Genomic DNA, 16,318 nt, shown 5'->3' with positions numbered 1-16,318 from the left:
TCAGCGATTTGTTTCATTCTTTATGAAGTATTGGAAAACAGCACTTTCCCAATAGAGAAAAACTACACATTTCCAAAATTCTGTCCAAAAAATGTTCAATTAAATGTTAATTTTTTATTTTTTGGGGGGGATAAAATATAACACTTAGTTAGTTTCCCTATGCAGCTCTATGGCTTGAACCTAAGTTGATATAATATTGATAACTTGACTACACTAACTTATTAATTTTTAGCTCGGCTGTTTTCGGAGAAAACCCGATGTATTGTCATAGCCAGCTCGTCGTCTGCCGTCCGCCGTAGGCGTCATGCTAAAACCTTAACATTGGTTCTAAAATCAAAGTGCTTCCACCTACAACTTTGAAACTTGGTATGTAGCTGCACCTTGATTAGTTCTACATGCCACACCCATTTTTAGGTCACTAGGTCAAGGTCACTGTCCTCTAAAAAGTATTTGTGAGCAACAAAATCAAATGCATCAGTATCCTCACGTGAAGACTTCACAATGCACATTTTCCCAAATGGGCTGGTACCCATAGTTTTTCCGATTGGGCAAAAAACAATCCTGGCTATAGTGTAGCTATTTATTGTTAGCTCACCACTCAGGTTGAATATTATATTTATCACACAAGACTTATTCCTGATTCCAGCGTCGTTTAGTGAGAGCATCAGTGTCCTATGTATAACATTTAAAGTTATAGAAATTGCGTTATCTTAGTGATTACTGATTGGATTGGTTTGGCATTTGACTGGCAGTAACAAATAAAGTTATAAACAATTCATTAGATTGATCAAAATGGATCAGGTGAGCAACATTGGGCCATCTTGACCTTCTTGTTTGTAGAACAGGGTTTGAAAAGATTAATTCTGATGTATTAAACTATTGTTTTCTTTTCAACAATCCAAAAGAAAACATTTTCAAATCAGAAGTGACAAAAATAAAGAAAAAGTGAAACATTGACCAGAAACGATGTGAGAATGTTTTTAGATTAAAGTTTATTTTGAGTTCTTTTGTGAACCCTTAGGGGAAAATATTTTGGGAAAAGTAACATTTTAATATCTTCTTTTCAAGGCCATTGAAACAAATTAATTGTAAATTTAACAACAAACTTAACCCAAAACCATCTCTTTTCGCTCTAAGTTTAAGATGAACCTAATATCAAATTTTCACTTTCTTCCAAACGTTTAGAACGACAGTGAGCTGTTCGAGCTGATGAGAGCCAAGATGGAGGTGACCATTGAACAGAGGAGACAGGAGCGCGAGAGTGCTGTCGCCTCATCCCAGCGACAAAACGACGAAGTGGACGGAGATTACGAGGTTTTTACTTTGGCCATTTCTTTTTAGCTCACCTGAGAACAACATTGTTTTAAATCATTAAAAGTTTGCCGTTATAATGTGCCTATGATGAAATATTTATGTTTCATAAAGTACTTTTATTATTCCCCGCCATAGGCGGAGGGATATTGTTTTGGCGTTGCATGTCTGTCCATCTGTCGGTCTTTCCGTCCGTTCGGATCCATGTCTTGGAAAAGCTTTGGCGGACTTCATTGAAACTTGGTATGAGTATATATATATATATGGATAAGAGGATGATGCACGCAAAATGGCATTGTACACCGACTGTTAATAACAGTGTTATGGCCCTTTGTATCTTGATAAAATGCTTTTCAATATAAGCTTAGAGCTTTATCTCCATTAACACATGAGCCAGAGCCATGAAATTTGCCATAGTTGTTCACAATCATCTGGGGGTGCTTCACATTCAACACCCATAATCCTAGCGGCTTATGTCTAGGTCACACATTGAGGTTAAAGAGCGTTGTCCATCCGTCCAGAAAACTTTTGTGTCCAGAAGCATATTGGCGGGGATATCAATTCAACGTATTTGCTTGTTCTTTTATGAAATCCACCCTCTCATAATTATTTAGCTGCTTCGGGTCCCTGCAGGTGAGCGCCAATGGCCTTCTTCTTTCAATTTGGGTTAAAGTTAAAAAACATTAGGACATCTGCTTCTCATTTAAGTTGAACGTTTCTGATAAATTGTTTGCAAGTGTGTAAATTACAGGGTGCCCATTGATCGGATCATTCCGGAAATCCAGATTTTAACTGTTCAGGGTCAATCATGAGAGCAATGTAATTGAAATCGGTTTTTTGGGGGGTAGGGGGGTGATACGGGCAAATCATTTGAGTGTGGGATCATTTGAGAACAAATATTGTTTAAGCTTACTCTGAATCTCAGTACCAATTTTACCCATTTTTTTTTGGATTTCTGATTGGTTAGCGGATGGCACAAACATGAACGGTGTCTGACATAAAATGTTCACTACTTTCCGAAAATCTTACAAGTCAATTGAAACGCTGCAAATGTCTGCCATCTTGAAATATTTTAAGTGATCAATTAGCAAAGTAAAGCACTGCAATAACATGTTGTAAAACGAATACATTTTTAATTAACCAGGTTTTCCGAAGGAAAAAACTGGTTATTAGATTGGCGAATACGGGCGGGCTGGCTGGCTGGCTGGCTGGCTGGCTGGCTGGCTGGCGGGCGGGCGGAACAAGCTTGTCCGGGCCATAACTTACTATGTCGTTCACGTTCATTGTCAGATTTTAAAATCATTTGGCACATTTGTTCACCATCATTGGACGGTGTGTCGCGCGAAATAATTACGTCGATATCTCCAAGGTCAAGGTCACACTTTGAGTTCAAAGGTCAAAAATGGCCATAAATGAGCTTGTCCTGGCCATAACTATGTCATTCATTGTGAGATTTTAAAATAATTTGTCACATTTGTTCACCATCATGGGACGGTGTGTCGCACGAAAGAATCACGTCAATATCTCCAATGTCAAGGTCGCCACGACTAAAAATAGATTTTTTTTAAAAACAAACTTACAAAGGGCGTTAATTTTGTTTGTTTATTTCAAAAGTTCAGTTTGAGTTTTCTCCCTTTTTCAGATTTTTTTTTCACAATGAAAACCTGGTTTTGTGACAATTTTGTCCCTTGTTTATACTGTTACATGAAAGGCTTGTTCTGGGAAATCTTTATAAAGCATTGAACAGTCCGTCAGTCAGTATGTCAGTATGTGTGTATGTCAGTCTGTCCGGAAAAAAAACCTTAAAAGTTGGCCATAACTTTTGCATTATTGAAGATAGAAACTTGATATTTGGCATGCATGTGTATCTCATGAAGTTGCACATTTTGAGCGGTGGAAGGTCAAGGTCATCCTTCGAGGTTAAAGGTAAAAAAAAATAAAATTTCAAAGCTGCGTTCTAATGACGCTGCACATTTTGAGTGGTGGAAGTTCAAGGTCAAATGTAAAAAAAAAAAAAAAAATATTTCAAAGCGGCTCAATAGGGGGCATTGTGTTTCTGACGAACACATCTCTTGTTTCTTTCAGGATGTCCCAACTGCGCTGCAAGGCGTGGTGATCACTGTTGCTAGACGACTGGCCAAGGACCAGGCAGAGTTTAATGAGATTGTCACGTGTCTGGGAGGGGAGTATCGTTGGACCATCGACAATACTTGCACCCATTTCATCTTTCAGGTATAGGGGTGCCTTCGATAGTGTTAGACAAGCAATTGGTGCTAACATTATTCTTGAAATTGTTCTCAATGCTGATTTAAACATGAAGGGATTTGGTGAACCCTTTAAGGAGGAGGGTGTTTTTGGTGAAGTCTTTAACTGGATGGGGTGTTTTTGGTGTACCCTGTGTACTCTGTGATGAGGTACGGTGTTCTCCTCATATGAGGTATGTTCAAGTAATTATGTGCTTTAATGATTGTCATGTTGTCCTTGCAATTGACCTTACAATCGGAGGTCAAAATACTATTTGTTAAATGGTACAATTCCATTTTTTTCTTGACAATATTTACGCCAATTTGGAATCTGTGTCATTTCTAAAAACTAGGTCAGTAGGTTAAATCTTGAAAAAAATGTTTACTATATAGAGGCCAGATTTATGACCCAATCTTGATGAAACTTAATAAAAATGTTTTAATTCATAATATTAAGGCCATGTTTTAATCCAGGTGACTTGTGTCCAAAAACTTGGTATTCAGGTCTAGTCTTACACAAAACATTTTACCATGTTAGAAGCCACATAATGATTCAATCTTGATGAAATTTACCTAGAATGTTTATCTTGACAATATTAAGACAGGGGTTGCGATCTGGATAATGTATATTTAAAAACCAGGTCAAATCTTTGAAAAACCTTGTTCCCTTTCAAGAAGCCACGTTTATGACTCAATCTTGATCATAATTGGTTATCTAGGAGAAGTCAAATCTTGGTCTTGTATGTCCAACAAGTACGTCACTAGTTCTGTGACTGGTTGTCTTGACAATATCTAGGTTTAATTTGCATCTGGGTCATAAGCATCCAAAAACTTGGTCACCAGGTTTAATCTTACTTAAAAAACACATGTGTAGAAGCCACATTACAATTAATCATGATAAAACATGGTCAGAATTTGTATCTTGACAATGTAAATGCCATTTTTGGATATGGTATTCTTGAGCTCTGGTGAGCACTTTATTACCATCATTGCCCTTTTGTTTATATTACCAAAACATATTTTTGGACATTTTCTGCATACGTATATATATTTTTTACAGGGTCGGCAGAACGATACGACTAAAGATTTCAAACAAGCAAAGGCACAGGGCTTGAAAATTGTCAGTCCCCATTGGTTGTACATGGTAAGGGTTGGATCACAAATCCTTAATTACTAGTGCAAAATGTTCAATAATCTAATTGAGAGTGTAGGTATGCCCTTCTTTCTCTCTATATTCAGCCTGTGAGATGCTAAACTTAATCCTGACGTTTTCCTTTCATGCCTGGTTGGCAATTTGGGTAATGGTGGTGATATTTTCCATATCAGATAGAATGAAGTGTTTGGGTCAACCTATTTGAAGATCAGCAAAATATTTATAGGAACTAATCAGCCTTTCGAAAAATAACTTGCTCTTTAGATGTTCTAAATGTCAAGAAAAGGGCAAAGGTTGCATGGTTCCCCACAATCGATGTACTCTAACTTTGTCGTAAAGGCTGAAAACTAGTTCACGTCATGTGATCATATCGACCAACAAAAAGCCGTGTTTTATATTGTGTTACTTTCCATTGTGCGCTTGACTGATTGGTTACACATCACTCTGTTTTATTTGTAATATGCCATATTTGAGCAAAGTGAAATGATATTAGTTGATACGTAATCACTAGTACATAGTTTGTTTCTTATGTCCTACCATTTGGTACCAGTCAGAAAATATCAACTGATTCTTTTTAACTTTCCTTGAATATAACATTATAATGAAATATAATTATTTTCTAGCCATAAACTGGCCATCCTTTTGGTGAAAATGGATGTGTGTGGACAGTGAAAGTTTACAGACCTTAGCCGTTTTTATCGGAAACATCCGTAGTCTGATTTCTTTAGCATTGGTTGGTTAGGGGAATATAAGTAATCAACATTTTGTTGATTAAAGTAACCATACTAAATGCATTTGTTTACGAAATAAGAGTTGTCAAGTAACTTGTGTATGTTTTGTTTTGTTTTTCAGTGTAAAGAACAGAATGTTAGAGTGGATGAATCGCTGTTTCCTCACACCTTTAATCCCAACCTTTCCCTGGTGAGTGATGTTTCCCAACACCTTTAATCCCAACCTTTCCCTGGTGAGTGATGTTTCCCAACACCTTTAATCCAAACCTTTTCCTTGTTAGTGATGTTTCCTCACACCTTTAATCAAAACCTTTTCCTTGTTAGTGATGTTTCCTCACACCTTTAATCTAAACCTGTCCCTGGTGAGTAATTTTTCCTCACACCTTTAATCCACACCCTTCCCTCATGAGTAATTTTTCCTCACACGTTTAATGCAAACCTTTTCCTGGTGAGTGAAACATTTGTCTTTCTGTAACACTTCCATACAAAACATATGGTAAGAACAGATCTGGGGAAAAATTCAATTGTTAAATGTCTGTAAAATCATGGAAAATGGAAGATTTCTGGCAAAATTTTTTTTATCTGAAATATTCTTTTTTTATACGCCCGTTTTAAAAAAACGGGACGTATTATAGTTTCACCTTGGGGGCGGGTGGGCAGGCGGGCGGGCGGTGTTCACAGAAGTTTCCGCTCTCTTATTAAAATAGTTTTCATCAGATCTTCACCAAACTTGGTCAGAACTTTTATCTAGACAATATGCAGGTCAAGTTCGAATATGGGTCATGCCAGGTCAAAAACTAGGTCACATGGTCACCTAGTGCATTTCAAGCATTTAGCATGGTGTCCGCTCTCTAATTGAAGTAGTTTTCATCCGATCTTCACCAAACTTGGTCAGAAGTTGTATCTGGACAATATCTAGGTAAAGTTCGAATATGGGTCATGCCGGGTCAAAAACTAGGTCACTGGTTCACTAAGTGCATTTCAAGCAATTACCATGGTGTCCGCTCTCTAATAGAAATAGTTTTCATCCGATAATCACTAAACTTGGTCAGAAGATTTATCTAGAAAATATCTAGGTCAAGTTCGAATATGGGTCATGCTGGGTTAAAAACTTGGTTACAGGAATATTTAGTGCATTTCAAGCATTTAGCATGGTGTCCGCTCTCTAATTGAAGTAGTTTTCATCCGATCTTCACCTAATTTGGTCAGAAGTTGTGTCTAGATGATATGTAGGTTAAGTTCAAATATGGGTCATGCAGGGTCAAAAACAAGGTCATGAGGTCACTAAGTGCATTTCAAGCATTTAGCATGTTGTACGCTCTCTAATTGAAGTAGTTTTCATCCGAATATCACCTAATTTGGTCAGAAGTTGTGTCTAGATGATATGTAGGGCAAGTTCAAATATGGGTCATGCAAGGTCAAAAACGAGGTCACAATGTCAATTAGTGCATTTCAAGCATTTAGCATGGTGTCCGCTCTCTTATTGAAGTAGTTTTCATCCGATCTTCACCGAATTTAGTCAGATGTTACGTCTAAATGATATCTAGGTCAAGTTCAAATATGGGTCATGCCGAGTCAATAACTTGGTCTCGAGATCACTTAGTGCATTTCAAGCATTGAGCATGGCGTCCAAAACCTTCGAAGGGGCGTATCTTGTGACAGTTTGGCACTCTTGTTAAACATAGTTTTTGTAAGTTAAATTTTTCTTCACTATGATTACTATTAGGATGTGTAATTATTGGCATGCTGTTGTTCATTTTACATGTATATGCCAAACATATGAAAATCAACATACCACTCAACCAATTATTATATGCATCCCACTCCATCCTTGAAAGATGCAGGGATGTATTGCTTTGCATCTTTTAAATGGTTTGTAATTCTGTGGACCATTTCATATTTGCATGATATCTATAGACTTCGTTATCCTACAAAAATAAAATTGTTATGATAGTTTCTTGTTAGAAAACAAACATGACTATAAATTTTGGGGTTAACAGGTCAAAGCTCAAGATCAAAGGGCTGTAACATGAACATCATATCTGGGTGATATCTTAAGAACTCTTGATATCTTGCTATTTTCAAAGTAAAGAAGACGCCTTTTGATTTTGAGGTCAACTGGTTAAATGTCACGGTAACGGGGCCATTTAATTTTTAAATTTGCTTTTCTGGTTTATATAAACTTAAAAATAAAAAAATAAAAAACTGATGTTAACTGACATCTTCAATCTAGAAATCGTTAACTCAATCATGGCACCCTTAGGCAATATGCACATTTTAATTTTTTTTTCTGTCCCGTCAACGTCAACAATGTCTTACCAGGGATATGACTTTTTCCACTTTTAACAGATTTTTTCAATCACGGACTTTCCGTCATGTTTTTGAATGTCAACTCGCTACTTTCAACTGCTGCATACGCAGTTTTTAACATAATTGATAACATGAATGATTTGGCATGTATTTGCTCTTACCTGCTTCAGGATGCAGAATCAATTGGGATTTCATGGGTTTACACACAGGCTGGACAGAATGTAAACACACCATTAAGAATTTTATTTTTGCAAATATCTCAAGTTATTGTAATACATTTGCAAAAATCTTTAGTGTTTAAAGGACAATTTTATACTTGCAGTTTGTGCTGATATCTTAAGGTATAAGAATCAATGCTTGAATACGTCTGAAACCGGTGACAAAATTTCACATTGCATGGAGCATAACCGTGCAGTAAACATGGCATTTTTGAACAGGAACACAGGCTTATTAAATTAAGTAATTGACATCTCGCCTGGACAATGATCGCTCTGCCCACTTTATGTATATGCTTTCTTCTTTAGAATGATTTGCACAGACTGCACAGGCTGAACTGGAGCGACACTTTACACACATGCATTAAGACCCGTTTTCCCAAAGCAAGTCTTAATAATGAATTATTTTCAGGCGGTGGTTACCACCAGAGGAACACCCATGCGCACTCCACGTGTACGACGGAACATCAAAAGTGTCACAGAGCCTCCCAAATCGGCTGTTACCGCAAAAAAATGAAGCTGAAAAAACTTCCCCATCTGTCGATAGAAATTCCGAGGGAGGCAACTCTGGGTCCGGTACACCGGCAAGAAAGGGAGGCAAATCACCAGTTGCGAATCTGGTCTGCAAATTGACTGGCAGTCTGGATAAGAGCCCCTCAGAAGAAGATAAGCAGCAGGTATTTTGTGAGAGATGTGCTGTTATTTTTTTTTATAAATAAACGAAGCTATAAATAAATAAATCAATTTAAAGTAAAAAATGGAAAAATGGAAAAAAAACAACGACCTGTTATCACTTATATACATTGAGAATACTAGGTTAATTGTTTATTAAAGGGACCTTTTCACGTTTTAGTACATTTGCAAAATTGTTTCAGATTTGCTCAATTTGGTTGTAGTAACGATATTTGCAAGGAAACAGTAATACTGAACATTTACCATGCTCTTAAATATCCATTATATGCATCTTTAGGTGAATGTAAACCTGAAAATTATAATGCATTACAAAAGCTTTAAGAGTTATGTTGTTGTCGTCATATTTTGTGACACTACCTGGATTGCGTATACAAAGTATAAAATACATTTAAATCGTTATCAGTATGGCTGGTCAGGTGGCTTAAGCTCTAGTCTTTAACTGAAAGGGTCAGTGGTAAGAGCCCAGGTATTATAAGTATAATTAGCAACATTTAGAGAACCTAATGCGGAAACCTTAATGAGTGCTACAGGTATTTATAGTCCTTATTAACCTTTCAAAAAATCTGACAAAAAAATACAATGCCTGGCAAACATTAACGCTTTTTCAGACACAGAGCTTTATGAAAAATTATGGTCAAAGGAAGTCTTTTCTAAACCAAAATCCAATCTAGACGTAAAGTGTCGCCCTTGATTACAATTAGCACATTTATTTTATGCTTTCCTGTGATTTATAGAGAAATATCAGTGAATTAAAACTGATAATTTCACTGTTTCAATCAGTGAAAATTATCAGTGAAAATTTTCGATAATTTTCACTGTTTACTGTGAAATGACGTCATTTTTTTTACGAAATGACGTCATTATCCTAGCGAAATTCTTTAGTTAAACTCTTTAACAATGTATATAAACTGTGAAAAAAGCTTAAAATAAAAAGAAAATTTGTTGGATTCGGTGGAATATCAATTCTAATTCACTTGTGATCATATAAAATATATATTTTCACTTGTTGCTGCGCCACACGTAAAAAAAATTATAATTTTCTATGATCACTCATGAATTAAAATCGATAATCCACCGAAACCAACAAATATCCTCCATGTATTAAGTCCCATTTTTCTAGAGCTCAGCTTAAGTATCTCTGGTGAGCTTTAGAAGACTCGAAACGCAAGCCTTGGTGAGTTCTTCAGGTCCTAGTGCAGACTCCAAACAACCTGTCAATCAAAATCTCACCCCTAATTACACACTGGCACACATTCTGGCACTTTCAGACACAGTGCCTGACAAGAAGTTTAATCAGTTAATATGTAACTTGCTTGCATGTCTGACAGATTAACCAAATGTCTGACACGATTGCAACCTAATCTGACAGGTCCTTTTCAGGTTTTGCAAAGTCTGTTAATGTTGAGCATAACTAATGAATCTGAGTTGACCTACTGACCTTGTCTTTATCCCATGGTCATTGTGTCATTATTAACTAAATGAACAAGAGAAAGTAGCAGGTTAAGATTTGTTATCAATATATGAGCTGTGCTCAGTGAAAAAGGGGTTTAATTCATGTGCATAAAGTGTCATCCCAGATTAGCCTGTTCAGTCCGCACAGGCTAATCAGGGACAACACTTTCCGCCTAAACTTGATTTTTGCTTTGAAGAGACTTCCTTGAAACAAGCGTACTGCACAGGCTAATCTGGGTTAACACTTTACGCACATGCATTCAACCCCTTTTTCATAGAACACGGCTCATATAATATGTGTGAAAAAAAAAGTATTTTTCCTATAAAGACAACTTTTGTTGGTTTCAGCCTCAAGAGACGGTGGGGTCTCTGGAGATGAGAGAAGTGCTCAGCAAGCAGTTGGAAGATGTGATGGCTCAGAACACGTAAGATCTTAGTATAAACCTATCTATTTCCATGCTCAAAAGCAGTTGAAAGATGTGATGGCGCAGAACACGTAAGATCTTAGTATAAACCTATCTACATGTATTTCCAAGCTCAAAAGCAGTTGGAGAATGTTATGGCTCAGAACACGTAAGATCTTAGTATAAACCTATCTATTTCCAAGCTCAAAAGCAGTTGGAAGATGTGATGGCTCAGAACACGTAAGATCTAAGTATTAACCTATCTATTTGAAAGCTCAATTGCAGTGAATGCCTTATGCTTATTATCCCCGGCCACAGGGGGAGGGATATTGTTTTGGCGTTGTCCGTCTGTCCGGCACTTTTTTTTTCCGGAGCGATATTTTGGATGTGCTTTTGCGGATTTCATTGAAACTTGGTATGAGTATATATATGGAGAAGAGGATGATGCAGGCCAAATGGCATTTTACACCATCAGTAAATAACAGAGTTATGGCCCTTTGTATCTTGAAAAAAAGCTTTTTTGTGTCCGGAGCCATATCTTGGAAGTGCTTTGGCGAATTTCATTAAAACTTGGTATGAGTATATATATATTGATAAGAGGATGATGCATGTCAATTGGCAATGTACACATTGGATAATAAAGAAGTTATGGCCTTTTGTATCTTGAAAAAATGCTTTTTGTCCAGACGTCCAGAAAACTTTTGTGTGCAGAAGGCGGGGGATATCAATTCAATGAATTTGCTTGTTAAGTCCGTTTCCTGAGTGGAACTCACAATTTGGATGGAACCTGTGACCTGCCAGTCGCTAGTCCGACACCATATCAAAAACACCATGGCGACCTATATGCAAGATCTTGAGTTCTGAGAAAGCAGTTGTTGGATGTTATGGCGCAGACCACAACAAATCTTGAGAATTCAGTTACCATGTAATTCATATTATGAACACAAGGCTCAATTAAATAAAGTATACAGTACATATACCGTACAATCATGCTACTTTTGTTTAAATACTTAACATGTTTCAGTCATATCCTTTACATTTATTATTAATATAAACATTAAGAAAAACAAGGATTTTGTTTTACAAAATAAGGCTAACTACTTCTTAACTTTTATAAAATATTACTGGATATAGTTACTTGTTCATCAATTAAAATTATCGGGTTTTGTTTTATGCTTTTCTTTGTTTTATAGGGAAAAAGGTAATTTAAATTTTAAAATGATAATTGTTTCAAATTTGAAAAATGGGAATGAAAATAAAATATAATTGTCATTGCTTAACTATATTTGTGACTTAGTTTCTTAAGTTATTATGTCATTCTTAATTTAGAAAATCTCCAGTAAAACTATTTTGTAAAAAGGTTTTTATTAGCTCATCTATTTTTTGAAAAAAAAATATGAGCTATTGTCATCACCTTGGCGTTGGCGTTGGCGTCCGGTTAAGTTTTGCGTTTAGGTCCACTTTTCTCAGAAAGTATCAATGCTATTGCATTCAAACTTGGTACACTTACTTACTATCATGAGGGGACTGGGCAGGCAAAGTTAGATAACTCTGGTGTGCATTTTGACAGAATTATGTGCCCTTTTTATACTTACAAAATTGAAAATTTTGGTTAAGTTTTGCGTTTAGGTCCACTTTTCTCAGTGAGTATCAATGCTATTGCATTCAAACTTGTTACACTTACTTACTATCATGAGGGGACTGGGCAGGCAAAGTTAGATAACTCTGGCATGCATTTTGACAGAATAATGTGCCCTTTTTATACTTAGAAAATTGAAAATTTTGGTTAAGTTTTGTGTTTAGGTCCATTTTATTCCTTAAGCATCAAAGCTATTGCTTTCATACTTGCAACACTTACTAACTTTCATAAGGGGACTGTGCAGGCAAAGTAATGTAACTCTGACTGGCATTTTGACAGAATTATGTGCCCTTTTTATACTAAGAAAATTGAAAATTTGATTAAGTTTTGTGTTTAGGTCCACTTTATTCCTACAGTATCAAAGCTATTGCTTTCATACTTGCAACACTTATTAACTATCATAAGGGGACCGTGCAGGCAAAGTTATGTAACTCTGACTGGCATTTGGACGGAATTATGGGCCCTTTATACTTAGAAAATTGAAAATTTGGTTAAGATTTATGTTTTGCTCCACTTTACCCCTAAAGTATCATAGATATTGCTTTCATACTTGGAACACTCAAAAACTATCATAAGGGTACAGTAAAAGGACAAGTTGCATAACTCTGGTTGTCATTGTTATGGAATTATGGCCCTTTTTTGACTTAGTAACTTTTAATATATGGTTAAATTTTGTGTTTCAATCCACTTTACTTCTTAAGTATCAAGGCTATTGCTTTCAAACTTCAAATACTTTCATGCTATCATGAGGTTACTGTACCTGGCAAGTTGAATTTTACCTTGACCTTTGAATTACCTTGACTCTCAAGGTCAAATTATTAAATTTTGCTAAAATTGCCATAACTTCTTTATTTATGATTAGATTTGATTGATACTTTGACGAAACTACTCTTACCTGACATACCACAATAGACTCCACCCAAACCGTCCCCCGTGCCCTCCCCCCCTCCCCCCCACCTCCCCCCTCCCCCCCCTATTTTTTTTTTTTTTTTTTTTTTTTTAAGATCATCTCACAAATGACCACCACACCCTCACACTATACCCCCACCCCACCCCCCCCCCCCCCCCAAATTTTTTTTTTTTTTTTTTTTTTTTTTTTTTTTTTTTTTAAGATCATCTCACAAATTACCACCACAACCCTCACACTAAACACCCCCCCAATTTTTTTTTTTAAACGGTTATGTTTGAAATACCGTCCAACCATCGCACCCAAAAAATCCCCCCCCCCCCCCGCCTCCGTTTTTTTTTTTTTTTCGCTTTTTTGGAAGATAATGTAATAAATGTCCACAACCCCACACTATACACCCCTCTTCACTCCACCCCTCCCTCCTTTGTGATTGAAAATGAGAGTCCCTTCACCTTTAAAAAGAAAATAGATGAGCGGTCTGCACCCGCAAGGCGGTGCTCTTGTTTAACTTGACATGTTAAGGAAAGCATTTAATAAAGTATAAATTATAAAACTTTTAGTTCATCTCCCTATTCAGTTGCATGACTTGGACCTTAGTAGATACAATATTGAATTTTTTTTGTATCTCAATTCTTAACCGTTTACCACTAAGATACGTATTTTGACATGTTTGTAGTCCGTTTAAAAGTTACATTTTATTAAAGGCCTTTCTTTCTATATTCAAGTTTTAAAGGCTTCATTTTGAACCCTTAGATACTGATGAGCAGCAAACAGCACTGTTCTGGTTCATGCTGTTTGCACATAGCAATTATCTCTTTGCTTCTTAGTGGGAAAGGGTTAAGAATTTGTATGCAAGTAAACAACAACACCTATTTGTCCCAATTTTAGTCAAAACGAAGTGATTTTTCCCAATCCAAAACGACCCAGGCACCACTCCCAAAAAAGGTGAGAAAAAAACTCTTGCAATTTTTTGTTCATTCAGGGTGCTTCGTCTGTCCATGTGTGCGTCTGTCTGTCTGTCCGTCCATGCACAATTTTTGTCCGGGCTATTACTCAGCAACTAATGACCGGAATTCAATGAAACTTTATGGGAAGCTTCACTACCAAGAGGAGATGTGCATATTCTCAGCGGGTTCTGGTCTGATTATTTGTCACAGAGTTATGGCCCTTTGAAATTTTCTAAAAAAAAATAATTATTGTCCCCCCAACTACTTTGCCCTTAAGACGTTTCCTTTTATCTGAATATATAGTGCAATATTGTGACAAAAAAAAACTTTGGGGAGAATCACCCGTCTCCGATAGTTTCTTGTTTTTCACCATTATGGGAATGGGGCCGGGTCCATGTGATTTGAAATGGGGAACATTGTGTCCTTTTGACTAAATTGGGAAATTAGTGTTTTTTTGCTAATAAATGCTTTTAAATTGAGAATAAAAGTGGTTCAACTTGTAAGGCATTATCAGTTATGAACTAAATGTTGAGACTTACTTAAAAAAATAAAATAAATTGAAACCTTAAATTGGGAATTTTAGGTACCATTTTGGGGAAAAAAATGCAATTGGGAATGGGTCCTTCTACAGGCCCCAAATTCGAACGAAAAAACACTCTGGCACCTAAATATTTATCAATACCGGAGCATAACAAAATAGTCATGAATGTTTTGTGTAACTCTTTCAGGGGTAAACGCAGGAGAAGGGGCAGTAAGAGACTGAATTGTAAGTACACAAAATACAGCGTTTATTCAGCAATACTTCAATGATGTGCTTTAGAAATAAATTACACTTTTGTATTCCTAATTTTAAAAATCAAATACAACACCGGTGAGGTTTATGTAGTCAAAGAAGTCAGTCAGCTATGGGTTATTCTGCACCAAATTTTGTTGATTGTCTAAAATATTTAAGAAAAAGTTGAATAAAAATGATCATTGCAGACGGGAATTCAAAACTCTAATTACTGTCTCTATTACAAATGCTTAACTTTGTGTTAATTCTTAAAAAAAATAATCTTACACTCTGAGTTCTAATGCATGTAAATTGTAATTAACATACAACAATATGAAAACAGTTTTCAGTTCAATAATTAACAGATTTATTGCGATTATTATTTGTAGTCTAATAATTATGCTGTGATAACAAAGTTTGCAATTTGAATATAATCTACCATTTAATTAATAATTAAAAAAAAACATGTTTAAAAAATAAAATACTGTATTGGTATTGATGTTTGTGAATCATGGAAATGCTTTCCATTCAGGCAGTGGCCAAGTGGGTACCCCCGAGGATTCCTCAGCCAGTAGCGGGGCAAAATCACGCCGGACGGAGGGTAGGTGGTAGATTATAATAACTTGACCATTTACCACTCATATAAGCATTTTGACGCATTTTCAGTACCTTCGAAAATGAACTTAAATTTAAGACCTTTCATACTAGATTAAAGTATTTCATTTCTGAAACCTCAGATACTGATGAGTAGCAAACAGCATAATACCTGAACAGTCTGTGAGTTGCACGTAGGCTGTTCTGATGTTATGCAGGTTGCATATAGCCATTTTCACTTTGCTTCTGAGTGGGAAAGTGTTAATGACTCATATGGATAATGATGCTATTTTATTCAATATAGAAAGAAACCCCATGTGTGATTTGTGATGTTATTGTGTGATTGTTATGTTTTGATTACTGGTAGGATTTTAATATCATAGTTATAAAGATTTATTTAATTTTGCTATACTAACTTGGCAAACATTGTAGATAATTTTAATATATTAAATTGGAATGATTATGTGACAAAAAATGAATTAAAATTATTTCTATAAATGAACCATCAAATTATTATTTTTGAAGTAGTTTTTTTCCATTCAAAATTTGGTCCCTAATCGGCCCCATTCGAAATGGAAAAAAAGTATATATTTTTCCCAAATGGGAGCTAATGGTATGGAAGGTTTCCAATAAAAATTAATATTTTAGATCTCAATATTTTGTTCAATTTCCATCCATATAAGTTCAACTTTAGTAAATATAATACTGAAAACACTTCGTCTTGTATTCTCAATTTTGAAGCATTTTTTAGCAAAACAACAAAAACAGTAATTTCCCATTTATTTAGTCAAAACTCCTCCAATTTTCCAAATCCAAAGGGACTGGCTCCATTCCCAAAATGGTGGAAAAACACTCTTTTGCAAATTAAGATACATGATCATCAGTAAAAATATTGATTAGACACTTATTTGCAAAAATAAATGAAACGTCTTGAAACAAAAAATAAA

At 35.8% G+C, this 16,318-nt stretch overlaps 1 protein-coding gene across 2 annotated transcripts in view; it reads left to right on the top strand.

Moving 5' to 3' along the window:
- The window catches only part of LOC127859512 (DNA topoisomerase 2-binding protein 1-like), a 128,942-nt gene extending 120,330 nt beyond the window's left edge, over positions 1-8,612 (top strand). The window contains exons 27-31 of one of the 2 annotated variants that reach the window (XM_052397009.1): positions 1,186-1,314; positions 3,397-3,543; positions 4,615-4,698; positions 5,560-5,628; positions 8,376-8,612. In XM_052397009.1, coding sequence (XP_052252969.1) covers positions 1,186-1,314; positions 3,397-3,543; positions 4,615-4,698; positions 5,560-5,628; positions 8,376-8,480 — 534 coding nt within the window. In that variant the 3' untranslated portion in view covers positions 8,481-8,612. Of the gene's footprint in view, positions 1-1,185; positions 1,315-3,396; positions 3,544-4,614; positions 4,699-5,559; positions 5,672-8,375 lie in introns of both variants that reach the window. The other variant, XM_052397010.1, reaches the window with a different exon arrangement.
- Positions 8,613-16,318: the final 7,706 nt, after the last annotated feature.

The sequence above is a fragment of the Dreissena polymorpha genome, chromosome 15 (assembly GCF_020536995.1).
Source record: "Dreissena polymorpha isolate Duluth1 chromosome 15, UMN_Dpol_1.0, whole genome shotgun sequence".
Classification (NCBI taxonomy): Eukaryota; Metazoa; Mollusca; class Bivalvia; order Myida; family Dreissenidae; genus Dreissena; species Dreissena polymorpha.
Note: the sequence above shows the minus strand (reverse complement) of the source record. Positions and strands in the feature narration are given on the sequence as shown.